This window comes from Oxyura jamaicensis, chromosome 6 (assembly GCF_011077185.1).
Source record: "Oxyura jamaicensis isolate SHBP4307 breed ruddy duck chromosome 6, BPBGC_Ojam_1.0, whole genome shotgun sequence".
NCBI lineage: Eukaryota > Metazoa > Chordata > Aves > Anseriformes > Anatidae > Oxyura > Oxyura jamaicensis.
Genome location: NC_048898.1, coordinates 393,230 through 411,333, shown reverse-complemented (window position 1 = coordinate 411,333; position 18,104 = coordinate 393,230). Strand labels below are relative to the sequence as shown.

General features: G+C 41.3%; 1 protein-coding gene across 1 annotated transcript in view; it reads left to right on the top strand.

The window, feature by feature from the left end:
• The first annotated feature begins 6 nt into the window (after window positions 1–6).
• Window positions 7–18,104, top strand: part of PTEN (phosphatase and tensin homolog) — a 49,476-nt gene continuing 31,378 nt past the window's right edge. The window contains exons 1-2 of the mRNA XM_035330761.1: window positions 7–175; window positions 15,586–15,670. Of these exons, the coding sequence (XP_035186652.1) occupies window positions 97–175; window positions 15,586–15,670 (164 nt within the window). The 5' untranslated portion in view covers window positions 7–96. The remainder of the gene's footprint in view (window positions 176–15,585; window positions 15,671–18,104) is intronic.

Here is an 18,104-nt window from a genome sequence, read left to right as displayed (position 1 = left end):
CCCGGCGGCCGCCGGCCCTCCGCCGCCGCCGGGCCCCGCGCCCCGCCGCCGCTCGGCCTCTGCGCGCTGTCCCGGAGCGGCACCCGGCTGCCAGACATGACCGCCATCATCAAAGAGATCGTCAGCAGGAACAAAAGGCGCTACCAGGAGGATGGCTTCGACCTGGACCTGACCTGTATCCTCCCGGCGCCGCCGGAGCCCGACGGCGAGCGGTGCGCGGCGAGCTATTGCATCAGACCCGCGCCGCGGTTACCTAACGCGTTTCCCAGGGCCGCTGCGCCTTCCCGCCGCGCCTCGGACGCCTTTTGTCGGAGCCGGGCGGTCGGACCCACCGGGGCTGCGGCCCGCCGGGGGGCCCGGCGCCATTTCTCGCCGAGCGGAGCCGGAGGGGCGGGTGGCGGGGACCTCTGGCCCTGCTCGGGTCGCTGCCGGCCGTGTGGCAGGAGGGGCGAAGCCTGGGTCCTGCACCCTCGGCCAGGCAGAGCGAGCCCTTGGTCTCAGTCAGATGCAGCAAAGGTCTCAATCGCAAGGAATGGGCTTAAATTAAAGTTTTTTTTTTTTTTTTTTTTTAAAAAAAAGCTTACTTTGGTACCGTGACATGTAAACCGTGCTTTGGCATAATCTCACCTGCAGTAAGCACTAGGGTGTATTACAAACGAGAACGCACTGAGTCTTGAAGAGGATTGCGAGGAGTGTGATTCTGGAATATGTTCTTAGTGTGCAGTTAAGACTAATGAGTCTAACTGGAGAAGCCTTGCAAAGTGTTGCTTTGGTGGCCTTTGGAACAGATGTGCAGTAGGAACAGCAGGCAGATGTTGAGCTCCAAATGCCACGCAGGGTTAATGGCGTGTAGGGGCTGTGCTGTGGCTGTAGCAGTCTTCATGGTGTAGAAAGTTCATTATTGTATTTGAGAGGTTTTGATGTAAGAATAGGAACTGTGCTTGAAAGTTAGAGCCATCCTGGGAAAAATGATAGTAGTATGCAGACCTGGACTTAGAGTTTGATTTTTGGGTGGTCGTGGGTGGAGCTGGGAGTTAGACCCAGCAGTCCTCGTGGATCCTTTCAAGCCCTTCTGTGATTCTGACAAGCGCTCTAGAAAGAGAGCTTGCTGCTTGACAGCAAGGTCAGGGTGAAAATTACAGTTTTTCAGAACTCATAGTAGATGCTACAAATACAACCTGGTTCCTGGGCTGGATCAGCACCAATTACTGCAATCACTAGCACAGAGCTTGACCTGTTGATGCTAGGCCTAACGTGTTGGTGGCTTCAAAAGGGCCTGAAAGGTTCTTGACTTCAGCGGGATACTGCCAAACTTTTAGTTAGGAAGTGCCTTCTCTGCTACGTAATTCTTACATTCTGTTTGTGGTGTTGATAAAATGTAGTTTTAGACTTGCCTTTGCAATGTTTGCGCTTGGTCATTTTGTTGGCCTATGATTAGGGCAGCTGTAACGCTGACACAGGCCAGAGCAGCACACGGTGCTGACTTAGAAAGTCTGAGTTTTCTGATTCTCTGAGTAATGCGTTTGCTGAGAACTTGTGGACTATGGAAAGAGTTAAGTGGTGGCAAAATGGTTAGCTATTGGCTTCATCGTTGTAGAATTCAGTGTTGCAGGTATCTTTGTCTAAATATACCGTTAGCTGGCATAGTTTTTTGACGCAAACAGACCCTTTTAACTAGTAATCTGCTCTTGGCAAGAAAATTGTTGAATTTTGAACCTGGATTTTCTTACTCAGGGTTGCTAAAGATATGCCAAATGGAGTTTTTTGCCCTTTTTTTTTTTTTTTTAATTGTCTCACTACATTCTTAGATTTTTGGATTAGAGATAGGCCACTGAAGACTGGATTTGGGCTAGTTTTTCCAAAAGCAGCAGCTGGCTGCAATTCTGTAATGAAATTAATGGAAAAAGCATTTTTTTTAACCATTGCAAAGACATATTTGGAAGGAGCTTATACTCTTTTCGTAGCTGCACATTTGAACGGATATCTAATGAAAGAAGACTGCTGTGCATACAGTATAATGACTTTACTTGAAGGCTGACGTTGCTGCAGAAGTCAAAGTTTAATTTTTTTTATCGCTGCAGGTTTTCTTGGACATGCTTTTTTGCAGGGTTTTGATGGAATTGTTGCTCATCACATCTGGCACTTGGAAAATAACCTGCTTATTTCTGACGTGCGTAGACAGAGGACTAGACTGGGAGTCATTTGTCTGAGAGTGCGATGTCCAGTGAAGGAAATGAGCACCCCTGAAACTTAAATGAGGTATTTGGGAAGGCGTGTGGTGTGTGATAGGAGGACTGGGATTTAAGATCTCAAAGGAACTTCTCATCCTGTGGCGAAGCGCAAAATTTTGAGACTGAAGCAAGCGACCATCTGCACTTCTGCTGCTGGTTAACTCTGCCTCCCTGCATTCCCATATGTGTGGGAGCATCTTGTGGGTACTGGCCCTTTTCAGGGCAGCTGTTTCTGTCAAGCTAAAAGACTGAGAGAGGTGTGAGGCCCAGTGATTTGGGCATTTAGCTGGGATGAGGGAAACCACAATGTGGATTCCTCTTGCAAACAGTAGTTCAGTGGTAATGGTGCTTCCAGGATGGCCAGCAACTTGGCATTACTACCTAGGCTGGGCAGGTGTGGAATGAAGCCCTCTGGCGAACCTGCTATGGCAGGGGCTTGAATCCAGGTGAGGTGCGATCACCAAACTGCGTGTGGAGGTCTGTCTCTCCTCGTGTGCCTATCCTTGAGGTGGGGTTCACCTCTCAGCGTCCCAGGTGGATGAAGGATTTGTGTTTGTGTATTTCAGTCATGGCTGATTCTCCAGGGCACCATGGGGAACATCTGAGCCCCACAACATGGCCTGAGTTAGGTGCTGGAGTGCCAACGTACTCTTCATGGATCTGTGCTGGAATGTCTGGCTTTTTTTCTTACAGGCTGCATTGCATCCTTTTAAAATGAGCATAGATGTATGTACATTGTATGTTGTACATGGGACCCACAGTTTGGTTAAGAATGATTCCTGTGTTGGTAAAGTAGGGTTTTAAGAAAGGGAAATAATGACTTCTCAAAATCAGTAGATTTGCATATACTAGATGAAAATAGCCCTATATGCTAATTGTGAAATACTTTTCATCTGATCAAATATTCTTGTCCCTGAACAGTCTTTTTCTGCACATCTTGTGAAAAAATATTTTTGAAATTGAAAGAGGAAAAGGTTCTAACACTGGAGCCACTAAATCATCTACTTAATACTTCATTTCAGATATTTATTCCTGATGTCTTTAGGTTTCTCTCTCCCTTCTGTAATACTGGATACCTTTTATTGCAAATGGGTGAGAAGGAAAGTTTGGATTAACAGATTTCTTCAAAGATGGATGCATTTTTTTATAAAGAAAGGACCGTTACATTGTCTGAGGCACTATAATCTTTGGGTTTTCTGAAATTGTGCGGCTCAGATGTCCACTGTTTTCCTGCAAAGAGTTGCGTGCACGTCGTACACATTACATTGCTTGCACGTGTCTTAGGTCCATGCATAACTGAGTTTAGCAAGTGGCTTAACCATGTGAGACCGAAGTGAAAAATCAGAGCAACTGCTTTGTGTGTGCATTATAGCATTGTTTGAGCTTCCCTCGTATTTCCAGGTGCTGCCCTGTGCTTAATTGCAGCATGTGTTTCTCATGACCTACATATTGTATAAACTGCTGTAATATTTGGTAAAGATCAGATGTTGGATGTAATTTATTTCCAAGTCTTGCCTGTGTTTGTCTCATGTACTGGAAGGCAGAGAATGCTAAAATTGTGAGTGGAAGCTGCTTAGAATATAATACAACCTCATACTGTTTGTGGTCCTAAAGCATTTTGCATTTTTAATAAAAAAAATGTGACATCAGTAAAAATGGCTCAGCTTCCAAGAAAAAAATGCATTAATGGCATAAGGTACATCCTGAGTTTAAAAATAGAGCTGGAAATTCCACTTGTTTAAAATAGTTGCTTTTATTTTAAAACTGAAGTTTGTTAGGTACTTGTAATAAGTTTGTCTTGCCTGCAAGCACAGTAAGGGCTGGTAAGGGATTAGAAGAGACTGGAAGAAATAAAGTGGTAAAGGGTTTTGCTGGTGGAAGAGCATTTCTTTGTTCATGAGTAAACCACGTTACTTAGCTGTGTTAAGCACCTGACATGTCCATTTTGCGCGTGGAGCCTGGATGATTTTGAGCATTGGACAAGATGAGTGCTGATTTTGCTTTGAATTTATCTTAAAAGTTTGTTTGAATAGTCACTTTCTCAGAGTTAGCTTCAGTTACCTGCTTGCTATAGGATGTGTTTGCTGGGAAAATCAGTCTTTTGGACTTACAGGGGTCAAGATTTTTGAGTTGTCCGAAAGGTGTTGATTGGTGCAAGCTCATGCATTTTCTCTTCTGAGGTTAAAGATGTGCCTGTTGGTTTATCCGTTAGTTTTCCTCACAACCAAGAAAACCTTTGACATCTTGCTGTACTACGTGCGTATTTGCGGATAGCCTTGTTTGACAGCTGAAGCTTACTCACAGAAAAACCTGTTCCATAGAGCGCTCGGTTGTGCAACCCTTGCTGCATCAGTGCAAAGAAGCCTCAACCCCTTTTTGCCCAGCTTTTCTGGTGCAGTTAAAGATGCTTGACAAGTTAAAAGCTCGTCTCTTTGGTCTTACTTAAATGGAGGGCAGGCTTGCTAATGAACTACTTGATCTTGCATCATCAAAAATTTTTAATCAATGCGCAGCATTGCTGGGGACTGTTTGCACAAGCTAAACATGAAGTTAAAAAATAACTGGTTGTGCACTCTTTTAAGTCAACAAAAGCTGCAAACTAATTCTCTGCTTCATGTAGTTCTGCCGTTTAAGTGATGACTAAATGTGCTTTTCAGGGAAAGAAATGAGTACAGATAATGTGAGCACGTTGTAAAATTTTCTCAAACTGACCTCTAAAGGAAAAAAAAAGAAACAGAACACAACTGAGGCTAATCTTCATTGAAATCTGTTTGTAAGCTTAGTTAAGTGTGTGTAATTTTCAGAACAGGCGAGGCTTTCCCTTAAAACACTGTTAAAAGGGTAACGCTAAATAACGTGCAAGCTTTCCTTGAGCTGCTCCTGGTTGTGAGCATTGTGATTTTAAGGAGAAATCCAAGTTGCTTTTTGTCATTTCTGTCCCCCTCCCACCACTGGGTCTTTGTCAGCTGCAAAATTGCCTTTGTTGATGCTGCTTGGTGCTTTGGTGAGGACAGCTTGGCCAGTGTCGGGTGCTGCTGAAGATCCCCCCCTGTTCGGCTCTGGGGGCAACTGGCAGGCCCCGTGTCAGTGCTGGGCTAACCTGTACTCTCGAAGAAGGCTGATGAATTCTGAAAGTGAATCTTTCTAGGAAATTGTGCTAGTCAGGAAGGCCCTTCTGTCCTCCAGATAATTACGCTCAACTTTCACAGACTTCACAAGATGCTTACGGTGTGTTTAGGGAAAGAATACAGCCTAGAGTGTGGCTAATACTGCCATGGTCTGATACGCACTGGAAGATTAGGTGGCTCTGGACAGCTGCTAGGCTGGTGATCACTTGCTACCTCTCATGTAAGACACCTTACTTTGACTACCAGAAGGTTTTGAAGTACAGCAAATGCTGTAGAGGAAGCTAGTATTTAGTAAATGATGTGTTACAATGCTGCATGGAGAAGTACTGAATTTTCTTTTTTTTTTTTTTTTCCAAAAGAGGTGATTGTATCTTTTGTTTTCCTCCTTACAGGATGGTTTGGACAGTCCTCTTTGTTGTTATGGAAGCAATTGGTATTGCTCATTCAGTAATAATCTTACCAGAATAATGTGTTTTAATAACACATTGTTAAAAACCCCTGTGCTAAAAAAGAGTAAGGCCGACTGAAACTCAACTTTGGAATGCAATAAGCATGAAATCAATTTTTTTTGTTAAGTTTCTTTCTACCAAGTTGCTTTTGCCAATTATGAATTTCTGAATGGTTTCTTAAATTATATATTTAAATGAACTAATATTTTAGCCATATTGACGCTGGCTGCATAAGCTGACAAATTATATGCATGGTACTGTAGCCTAGAGTGTTCCATTACAACATGTTTAAAAAAGAAAATGGTTCTTGTATAACAGTTTAAGGGACAATAGTTGTGTTCTAAGAAACTGGAGAAAAAAAAAGGAGGGTATAGACAATTGAGCTGTCAAATCCCTTAATTACATTACAGTCCTAAGTTGCTGTCATTAGTCATAACTAACCTAATTTTAAAGCCCACCTCCTTTCTAGCTGGAGTATCCAGCTAGTAATATGGAGCTCAAAGGTATTTGTGATCTGTGTTTGCTATCAATATTGATCTTGATTTATTGTTGAATGGCTTTTCAAGGAGGGTAAACTGGCTGTGATGTTGAGCTGCAAACAGTGATTGCTGGATATGTCTGGTGTCTCATCACAAATCCTAGGGTAGTCATGGGTCCCTGTGATTTGATACTTCTCCGGTGGTTTGGGGCCTTACAGCTGCACGAGTAATTCCCGTGAGTTACTAGCATGGGTACTTCTTGACTGTAAGGAGGGAATTTATCTTAAAATGTGGGAATGTATGTACATAGCCCCATGGAGCACAAGCTCTTCTGAAATGTGGATGTTTTGTGAATATGTTGACTGTGCATTGTGCTTAGAGGTTGCTCTTAGTTGTATCTTCATCCAGACTGATACTTCAGATGCAAACAAATCCTTGTTCCAGTTCCTAATTCAGGCTAGCATCCTCTTTGCTCCTGTAGCCATCTGTGTCGTTTACCATCTTGTGTACAGAGCCATGAAAAAAGAGCTTTGTAGAAAGAAGTATAATAATCATGCAATTAGGCCCCGTATCATACTGCATAAATCTAGGTTATCTTAATAATGATTTTTAGGAAACAGAGCTAAAGTAGTGGGCTCTGTGATTCAAATGGTAATTGGCTGTGCAGCTAAAAAATTAAACTCAACTGCTGTATGTTTGGGATGATGACTATTGACAAAAGCTGGCATTGTTCCCTTTAAAGATGAAGTCCTGGCTTCATAGCCCCAACATGCAGCAGTGCAGAAAAACTGCATAATATCCAATTCTTTGCAGTGAAGTGCTTAAGAAATGTCCTATAAACTTCATTCTGCCTTTGTGGGGATGAAGTATAATAGGTTTTAATTGCATGATTAATTTTTTGGGGGGCCTGTGCTTAATTCTTTGCTTTGCATGCGTATGTATTGGGCTAGAATTGAAGCAGTTGGGTGTTTTCTTTGGTTTCATGTGTGAATGGGTGTTACTTTTCTAAGACATTTTTTGTGTTAACATTAAGAGGAGGAAAACACTGGATCTCATTAGAACTAAATATTATCTACTTAGGGCTGGTTGATTGAGAAATGGTTTATTAGGCTGGCCTTATGCCTGGTTTTGCTGCTTGTCTTTATATTCTCTTGTAACCGCCCCCTGAAATTGTCTTCTAATGCTGAAAAATTCATATATATCCTATTTTTTGTAGCTTACGTTTCATAAAGCTTTTTAGTGCAATGTTTGTCCGCCAGCCTGATAGCTATTTTAAATTCCCTTGTCTCTGGAAGTTTTGGATATCCTTTCAGACTTGCAAAAAGTTGAGTCTGAGCCATTTTTCACTTCCTGTCAGTAAATATCAACGTAGTGACACTCCATGCTGAGTTCTTTTACTGAATAAAATCCTTGTGCTCTTCTGTGGGTGTTTGAGGTTAAGATCTGTTAAAGTACACAGCGGTGCTTCTTTAGAGGAGCTCCTGCAAAGTGTGGTAGCATTCTGAGAGTGCTACTGGGGAGGTCCCACACTCTGTTGTCAAAGAGTCTGTGCTGATTTGGGTTCATAGGCAAAAGTGGGTACATTTGTCACATTGGAAATCTCAAACTGAGACGTCAAAGTGGAACTTCTTCCATGTGTTGCCTCCAGACAGAAGGCCAAGGCAGCAGGCGCATTGCCTCCACGACAGCCGCCCGGCCTGCCACGTGTGGCTGTCCCCGCGGCACGGTAGCAGGCTGGGATGCTGAAGTGCGTACGGAAAGCAGGGGCTCGCTTCACTTACATGGCTTCTTCCAAAGCGTGAGCAGAAGCAGGAGACCTTCCTAACTGTACCTTTACACAACTTACACCTCTGGAATTGGGGACGGAACGTCTTTTGTCAGGGCTGTAGACCTGGAGCTGGCATTGAGTAAGGAGTCGAGGCCCTATCCTTGGTTTCTCAGCTGAAGACTTCTCTCTTGCAAATTTGACGTGAACAATATGCTGTGCTGTTGCATTGTTTCTTACAGTGCTGCTTGCTGTTGGCTTTTTTGTAATGGATGGCTAGCTGCTTTGGTCTGGTAATATCATTGGCTATTTTAGAGGGTTTTGCAGCCCTTCACGGCAAACTTACCTCCTTTACGCTCTGCATGTCTGTCTTAATCTGTGGTTTCATACCATGTTGAAATGGAAGTTTAATGCATCTGTGCTTGGTCTTTGTTAGAACAAGTTCTTCTGCAGTGTAAACATCATACTTTTACATGCTTCTCTTACTGTTTTTTGTATTTACGCTGTGAGGTTTATGAGGTTGAGACTGGGGTGGAGGTGGCAGGGGGAAGTGCCTGGTTATTATATAGATTCTGTGTTTTCTTTCAGTTTTCTTGACCTTGTTGATTGTTCAGCAAAGCCACTGTGTGGCTGAGAGCTCCAGGACACATCTCATACACCTTACAAAGCTGAAAGGAGAGACGCTTGCTGTGGGAGTAATTTCCAAAATGCAGTGTCATGAGTGTATGTGGGTCCAAAAACCTGCTGTGAGATGGAGGTTAGGATGTGGCTGGTTCCTGAGGCAACCTTCAGCCAACTCATCTTCAAGTATCTTCTGATTTACTCCCTCCCACTATGGGAATTTGGATATGGAGGAGCCATGTTTTTTTTTTCTTCCGTGTGTAGATTGCTGCCTTTAAATTACAAGCAGGGGGATTAAAAAGAAACAAAGGGTTGTAGTTGAAATATTGAGCATTAATGGGTTAAATGCACTTCTTCTAAATCATAAAATGTTTCTCTCAGCCACATCTGAGTTGGTCTCTTTTCTGGTTCTTTAAGGCACAGATGGTAGAGTTGGCAAGTACAGCTGGCTGGCTACAAGGAATCCTCCTTTGCTCTGAAGAACTTTCTTCCTGTTCATTTCCTGTATACTTCCTGATTACCCAGACTTGTAGAAAAACAGTAAACTTATTTTGTGTTTCATGCTGGCTAATGGAAATGCAGCCTACTTAGGAAAAAAAAAGTATGCATATATACAAGCTAAATGACATATATGCTGGGAAACATTTAGATTTGGTTTGGTATATTTTCCTGTGTCTGTTGTTTTTTTTTTTTTTTAGTAGGGATGCTGTCAAGAAAATAGCACTAATAAGGGTTTGGCCATTTGTCAGGACACTTAAATCTGTTTGAGGATGGAGTGTGGACACTTCTTGTAACACTCCCTCTGTAGCTTCAGGCTGTCAAGCTGTTGAACAGCTAGAACAGTGTTTTTTTGTTTTTGTTTTTGTTTTTTGTTTCTATGTGGACTTGTTTAAGCTGGAGTTAAAAGGGTTGAGGTCAGTGTGCTAACGTTGCAGAGCTGATAGGGACAGATGTTCTGCTGGACCACGTTGTGTCATTGCTGAAGTCTGAGTTCCTGAAAACTGCAAATAAATGAGGCAACAAAGCAACTTTGGGAGACTTGGAAGTACCCTCGTGCCTCCACTTACCAGTTTTGCTGTTGATGGGATGTAGCTGCTGACAGCTTGGCTGCCACCTAGGAGAGTAGGAGCTGGCTTCCTTCACGCTAGGGCTTCCACCACACGGGGCTGGTGCTGAGAGAGGAAGCTGAAGGTTGCTGTAGAGGAGCAAAAGTGGGGTGCCAGTGTAGAGTGGGTCATTGAGGAGCAGGTCAGCGTCAGTATGTGCTCGGCTTGCCTGAACTGGAAGTGAAAATTTTCATTCCTGGCAGGTTGTTGAGCTTTTTTTTCAGGCCATAGATTCAGCAATGTAAATCTGTTCTTTGGTAAATTAAGTTTGTACTTGGAAAGTGGAAACTGTGAAGGTCACCAAGAATGGCCAGCTGTCCTTACATATGGAGGTTCAGGTTTTGCAGTAAGAAGTTTTTAGTTCCAAAACAAGATTTGAACAGTGCCTGTCATTCACAGCTTCAGGAACATTCAGCTCGTTTTAAATTTCCTTTTTAACAAAAGATGAAGTCTAACGACTGGTGGATCCTCCTGCAGCCTTTGATTGCAAAGGGCTAATAGTTTTAAAATTGTTTTTTATTTGGACTGGTTTAAAACCTGTCGGCATTGGTTTAGAAAGTAAAGCTATATGTAAATTCTGCACTGCATGCTCTAGCATGCTTATAAAATAGGAAGATTAAGTCATTTGCTTTCTGTTTTTGTCTTAGAGCTGCCTTCATGAGCAGAGCAAGGACAAGGGTTTAAATGCTTACTTTGTTTGAAAAAGGAATTCATAAAACTGCTTAGAAATGCTAATGAATAAAATTCTAGATACTGAGAATGTTAGTCGTTAAAGGAAAGGCTATGGCTGTGTATTTTTGCAACTTTTTTTTGTGGCTGTGTAAGAACTGGTAAATATTTCAGTATGCTTTTTTTGGCCTGCTTCCATTATTAGAAAAAACTGAATTTGTGAGAAAATTAAGTTACCTTAAAAGAGCAACACAAGTCATTTGCTTATATATATATAAAAATGTAATTTTCAGTGTATACTGCATATTCTTTAATTTGATCATTGCATAACGTCAATATATAGACAACTATTTTTGAAAATGATTATAACAGCTGATTTGCATAATGATACAGGATTTTTCTCATAGCAACTGGAAAGACCGTCATCTTTAGCATGTGGGAACAATTCCAGGACTTAAGGACCAGTATTTTGTTAAATCTGCTAATTGCATTAGAGCAAACCCTGTAACCCTGTTGTAGCTGTGTTGCTTTTGAAGCAGCATACAGATAGATTACTTTGGTTTGTCTTAAGTTTTGAGAAAGCATCACTTTTTCTTTGTGGTGTTTGATATCTTAGCAAACTATTAGGTGCTTCCGTTTTTACGTTTCCTTGGGTAAAGCTGAAGTTTTGCAGTTAGTAAGAAGTATGAACTTAGGGGACAGCATTTTATTGTTTTGCTGATGTGTATTGTGTGTCAATGCATGCGGTCTGTCTCATGTATTTTTTCATTATGATCAGTAGCTAAAATCTGAACCTACATGATTGCAAGGTTGCAAAAGCAGTGAGTGCTTTAAAAGGTATTGAAACTATTTTGGGGAATGGGTTTTGTAGGAAGGAGCTGCTTTGGCAAAATATGACAGGGATTTTTTTTGTGTGTGTGTAAGCCCGTTCCAAATTTGTGATAGTTCTTGTCAGGTTAACTTTGTTTTTGCAGGCTAGCTGGAAGCATTGTAGAACTGCGTCAAAAACTGGCTGAGGTTTTATGCGTCTCCATTCGTCCCTTTTAAAATGAGGCTGGAGTTGATAATGAACTTGTTGCATGTGTTCAATCATCAGTTCTTCCAGGTTTCTAAAATTATCACTATCATTACTGATTTCATGATGACTCAGAATTCTTGCTTTGAATGTAAGCCCAGCTTCCAAGTTCCCCTGTAAGAAATCTCATTTGGTAGCAAGTGTTTTAATTTCGGCTTCGGAGATCAGTGTTAAATTCACTTGGGTGTGCAAAGTGGTGCCCCTGAACCGTTCAGCGTGGTAACGGTAGAAGAACTTGCTGCAGATGACGCTCTGTGGTGCTCCCATAATGCGTTTGGCTGATGGATAGTGAATCACAGGCTGTTTCTGGGGGGGGAGCACAGCATCAGGAGAAAGCGAGCTGGTAAAGATACAGTAAGGATCATCCCCTTCTCAGTGCAGATTTTGCAGGAGAGGAAAGGGTGGAACAACTTAGTTTATATGGCAGCTTTTTCAATTAAGCAACGAAACTGCTGTTTCTCCTCATAGACTTAGATCATCTGTGTGGACAGTAACTGCGCTTCCGCTCTGTTCTGACATCACCAAGCAAAAGTCACTCTTTGGCTGTATGAACCAACAGAAGGTTTTCGGAGCAGTGCCTTTCTTCAGCATGCTTGTAAGAGAGGCGCATGTTCAGAAGATGTGAGAAGATCTTCCCCAACGGCAGGAAAGCCTTTGTTAGGTACTGCTTGCTTCTGCTCAGCGCAGACGAACCCAGCAGGCTGTCAGGCGGGCCATGGAAGCATGGTGTTTGCTTGCTGCGGCCGCTGTCCTTAATGCCAGATCTGCTGCAGACAGCAGAGTGAGTCAGCAGTGGCGTGCAAGTTGCATTCCAGTCTGATACTTGGAGATAGTAAGTAAGATACTTCAGGATGCTTATATTTAGGTGGAGGAGAAATTGGCTTGCCTGTTTAAAAATAAAAACAATCATGTTTTCCTAAAAATAGTACCCCCCACTAGGCTTGCTGTTGGATATTTGTTTTTCAATAACACTTCAGTTTTTGTGTTGTCAGGTTTCAAAACCTCAGAGTGCACAACGTGTTTATTGAGTTGGCATAAGTAAATTGATTTAAACTCGTTTTTTTTTTCTTCTACTTTTGAAGTCGTCTTCCATTTGCTTTACTCTTGGCATTTTCGGGAACATCTTTTGTAATACTATATCTGGGTTTTTATACGCACCTTGTTCTGAGGCACGCTTAAGCATTCAATCTGATGGTTTACTCCTATTTAAAAGAAGAAATGTGCACATGCTGTGCATGTACTGTGTGTGTAGCACCCTGAGGAGCTGTGAGAGACGCCAGAGCCACAAGGGGGTTGTACTCTGAAAGTGTGAGACCACACTGGTCATTCAAAAGCTTTTATCTCTGTCTTCTGGTGTGTTTGAGACTTTATTAGGACACCTGTGGGCCTGTGAACTGGAGATGCTCATAAGAAAATGTTGTGTTCCTTTTGCCTGGCATCAGGCTGTCTTCTTCCCGTCATGCACCAGCTGGGAGTCCTGGAAAGCATCTCCTTTCTTAGCCTTACAGAGGTGAAAGCACACAGCAGAAGAAAAGCTACTGAATGAAAGCCGCAGGCTGAAATGCATGAGGAAACCGTGTAGTAAAACTCGCAGTTGTAAACAGGAATTTGAGCAAGCTGCGTGGTGATTCTGGAAATCCTGGGCACCAGTGGCATGGATGATACTATAGTTGAAACAGTTTTGTTTGGATGCAGAACTTTAGGTTTTGATGGGGTGTGTCAAAATGTATTTTAACCCTGTTGCAAACATAAATGCTTGCCCTCTATGGAGAAGTGCTGCAGAAAACAGATTAATATACTGCCTTTTTTTTTTTTTTTTTAGGATAATTTATGTAGCCCTGTTGCTCAGAGCAGGATACACATGGAGGTGCTTTTGAGCCAAAAGGGCAGAGCTGGCAGTAGGTGTGCTCTTGAAATCAGGAATGAGGAGGGAGTGATTGGGTGTGCTAGCTGAAAGTCAGGTAATTTGCTGTTAAAGGATAGGCATGGAGCAGGTGTACATGATTTATAACCAGTTTCTTATGCTTATGGCAAGTAGTAACTGATAAAACAGCAAATAGATTGCTAATTATAAAGCGCCTTTTGCTACTTTAACAAAGAGGTGTGGACTGCTTGCAGAGTAAAATACGTTCAGGGTGAAGTTCAAAGTTTCAGATTTATGTGATTTGATAGTATCTGAAGTTATCACAAGTTCTGAATGCTAAGCAACATAATGGTTTCCTCAAGGTAAGCTTTTTTTAAGGTTTGGGGAAATGCAGAATAAATTGGAAACCACGTGTAACCATCTTTCAGTGTCTGTATTTGAAACTGCTACAGATATTTATTTGGATTCCTCAGCAGCTTTCATTTTTTTCTAATTATTGCCTGCATAAATAATCTTGAATAGTTCAAGTAGACAGATGTCTTAAGACTTGGATTACCACACAATAAATGCTAGATTCTTTTTTTGAGAGTAGAAAAAGTTTTTTCTGTGTATTCTTAAAAACACTTGCAAAAAAACATGTACAAAATTAAGTCTTCTAGTTAACAAACTGTGCAGATCTCAATCCGTGCTGCTTTATAAGGCTTGTGGGAGTTCTGCAAGGTAAAGCAGTAAAGCAGTTTGTATCCCATTTCAAGGTTTTCTTTGTGTACAGGTAGCTGGAATATTAATATCTTGGAAGCTACAGTCTTCCGTTCTGCTGCTTACTCTTCAGAGGCTTGTTAATATTGGTGGTATTTTAACCATAAAAATCATTCTTACAGTTGTAGAATAATTCAGGTTGAAATGAACCTTTGGAAATCACCTGTTCCAGCCCCCTTGTTTAAAGCAGGGCCAACTTAAAACATATCATTCTTTGTTCTTATTCCTTCTAAAATTAGTCTGAGGGAGGAGTATGGTAATGTGGTAGGGCACGGTCTGTTTTTGAGCTTCTAGTTTCATTTCTGTTTTGCTTTTCAGTGAAGGTTCTTCACTGCATTATCTCTTCTGATGTTCAAAACTCAAGAGTATTTTCATTTCTTGAGTTGTGTTTAAAAACAAGCACAACAATCCATATATCATTACATCACCAGGTGAATAAATACTATTTGTTTTCTGGTAAATTATTGAGGGTTCTTTATCATGTTTGCTATGGATGTAAACTTTTTTTTTTTTTTTAATTTGGCCTTATTTAATAGTAGTTTTTTTTTCTTGCCAAAAGGTACTTTTCCTGAGCTCTTTATCTCGGGTTATATTGCTTTTGGAATGTGAGTTACAGGTAGTTCAGCATAAGAAACTACTTTCTTTTTTTGCCAGAAGTGTATTTTTTTTAAAAAAAATATTATTATTATTTAATAAACAATATCTCTATAATCATTTTGGGATTCAGTACATTCCCATCTCTTGCAGTTATCTCACGTTAAGGCATTCAGAGCCACCTTAGCAGCTGCTGTAAGTTGCCTGTTAAATAGAAATCATGGAAAGTGATAAAATGTACTGTTGGCAGGGTTTACATGTAAGAAATGCACTTTTTTGTTTGTTTTGAATGGTATTCCTATTTTGGGATCACTGGGGACTTTAGCATGGCATTTAATTTGGAACTTCTTGCAATTTAGTCACACGACTATTAAAATAGTTTCCCACTGGATTAAATATGCCGCTCAAAGTGTAGAGAGAGAGCAGTACGTAGCATATATACAATTTTAGTGAGATGATGTATGACAGAAGAGGATTACTTGATTCTACTTTTCTGATGGATTACTTTTCTATTCAATGTTAACAGCAGCTATCCAATGGTAAAAACTTACAATCAGTTATGTATGTGAATTGTAAGGAGACTTGTATTGGATGGGAACAAAATACTGTATATTGGAAATTTTCTATACTGACTTTTTTTTTTCCTGGCCATTTTTCAATTTTGTTTTTTGGAAGAGACCCATTATTGCTGTCTATATTATGTTGAATTATTTGCATATGGAAGTTGGTCTAAGTTATTGCTCTGACTTTGTTACAGGAACATATAAATATTTAGTGATGTTAATTTAATATTATTGCAGAAATTGTACCTATTTTACAAATGTTTCCCTAACTCACATATTCAGATATTTATCCAAACATAATTGCTATGGGTTTTCCTGCAGAGAGGCTTGAAGGAGTGTACCGGAACAATATTGATGATGTAGTAAGGTAAGTCTCTATTTTTCTTCTGTTTAAGGTATTCTTGTAAATCTTAACCATCCTTTACTGCACTCATATATGTTCTGCTCAGGAAAGGATGTGTGAGCTGACTCGTAGAAATGTTATAAATGCTGAGAATAGTTTTTCCAAGAATTTTAGTCCAGGATGCTGTTCTGGGTTGATCTCAAATATGCTTTTTCATGTGAAAAGTTGAACACAGCAAATTGTGTTGATGTAAAAGGAGGTTATATTATTTTACAAAGATGTGAATCCATGCCTCTGTTTGCAGTATTGAGAGTTTGCTCAAATAACTGATGGCATTTCAGGGTATGTTTGCCCATAGCCTTTCTCCAAGTGATAAATTAGGTACTTGATAAGTAAATTTTGATTTACAGTAGTAAATTATAGATGGCTCTGGATAAAGGCTTTTTAAATGTGGCTGTGTGGAAGAGACAAACTAGCTAAAATTCATGATTGCTGGTGATGCTTATAGTACATTTTGTAAAAAGGTTTTTGTTTTTAACATATTACCTGTTCTGAGCTGCTGGATACATCTGGAGGGGATCACAGAAGCACAGAACGGTTTGGGTTGAAAGGGACCTTCAAGCCCATCTAGTTCCAGCCCCCTGCCATGGGCAGAGACACCTCCCCCTAGACCAGGCTGCCTAAAGCCCCAGGATGTGCTTAGTGATTTAGGAGCATCATTGTAATTTGCTTGCTTAAAATCAAACCGAATGCAGCATTAGAAATTCCATTAAAAGCTAAGTACCGGTGCAAAAGAGCCAAATATTATTGTGTTCAGCATCCTGAATTCTGACTTTTTTTTCAAGCCACTCTTGCAGCTTTTGAGAACATTTGCATTTGAGCCAATAACTTAAGTAGCTTTCCAAGAGGCTTGAATTTTGGGAACGGGGGATGATGCAAGGGACGTGGTTGGACAGTGGAGTTGGAAGTTGCTGAACCTGGGGAAGAAGATGCTGCGCCCAGGTTTGAGGTGCCACAGAAGGTTTCTCAGGATAGTTGCCAGGCAGAATTAGTGATGCTTGAATTTTACTGGTGGTTGTTTGTGTCCAGCTTTGTGCTGAAATAAGTGCCTTGGTTCTCGCACTTGGAGGAACTATAGCCGTCAGCTGAGAATAAGTCATCTGGAGACAGCAGCTTTGCTGAGCAGCTGCAGTTAGATGCAGATGAATTTGAGAGGGTTTCATTTTTGCATATTTAACTGTTGTGGCAAAGCTCACCACTATCAATGAGTAGCACTGAAAACGTCAGTCTGGCTTTGACCATGCTTGCAGCAGTGACCTTATTCTGTCAGGCACTAGTAAAGAGTGGGTCACGTTGCTGAGGTTCCATGTTGCAGTTTGTAAATACTCCTGCAGAGCATATGTCTCCACTAGAATTGTTGAGGTGTGTGAAGCCATGGTGTCTAACACAAGGTTTGCATTAGTGCAGATGCATTACATGCAAACCAAGCTTTCCCTGTCCTTTGGGATGGTTGAGGGCAGTCCCACAAACTCACACTGTCTACCCAACTTCCTTCACTAGCTGTCAGAGCCACCTTTTCGTTGAGCTGATCTGGGTACTGCACCTGCTATGTGACACAAGGGGTCCCCGGTGGGCTCCACCTTTGGAAGGTTTCGGATAGAGCCAGAGGCTGGGTTTTAGGAACAAATGACATAGGCATAATCCAAATTAATAACAATAGGTAGTAGTCTTTGAAGGTCCTCTTGTGTTCACAGCATTGATTTCAGCGGTTCCTACATAAAGAAAAATTTTATTGGTTAAGTGTATAAATAAAATGTGTAAGTCAGGCTTTTATAAGGAAGTTACTATCAACTATTAACAACTAGTGACAGCCTAAAAATGTGATGAAACATATTAAGATATGGAGAGGTAAATTAAGTAGCTGTAGGGAGTTGGATGCTAAAGTAGTGTTAGGCTTGAAGTATTTTTTTTCAAGACGTTTTTATGTTGAAATTCAATGTGTTTGAGCTCCGGAGCAATTGGTATTGAGCCACGAGGGATATGCCAGTGGGCTTTTTCTGGACAGCTGGTGTCTTGACAAATTTACTGATAATACTGTATGAGAAGTAGGGCTCAGGCTGCTGGCTGGCTCTTTACACTTTGAGATACTGTGGCTGGAATTTAATAGTTAGATACTTGCATGGAAGCTTACACTTAGTCCTGTGGATGTTACTGGCAAAAGCAGAGTCCACTCTTGTCATTGTCCAGCATGTTTCAAACCAGTGGGGACCTCTGGAATGAACTGTTGGGTCCAGGTCTTCATGAATCTCCCCGAGTCTGCCAACAGGGGTACCAGCAGCAGTTACTAAATACTTGTGCCGATGAAATTGGAGTCCCATACTCAGTGCTGCCCAAAGAGCATGCACATCTGTTCTTGTTTTAACGCATCAGTTTAACCACAAAGTTCTTCTAGGTTCTT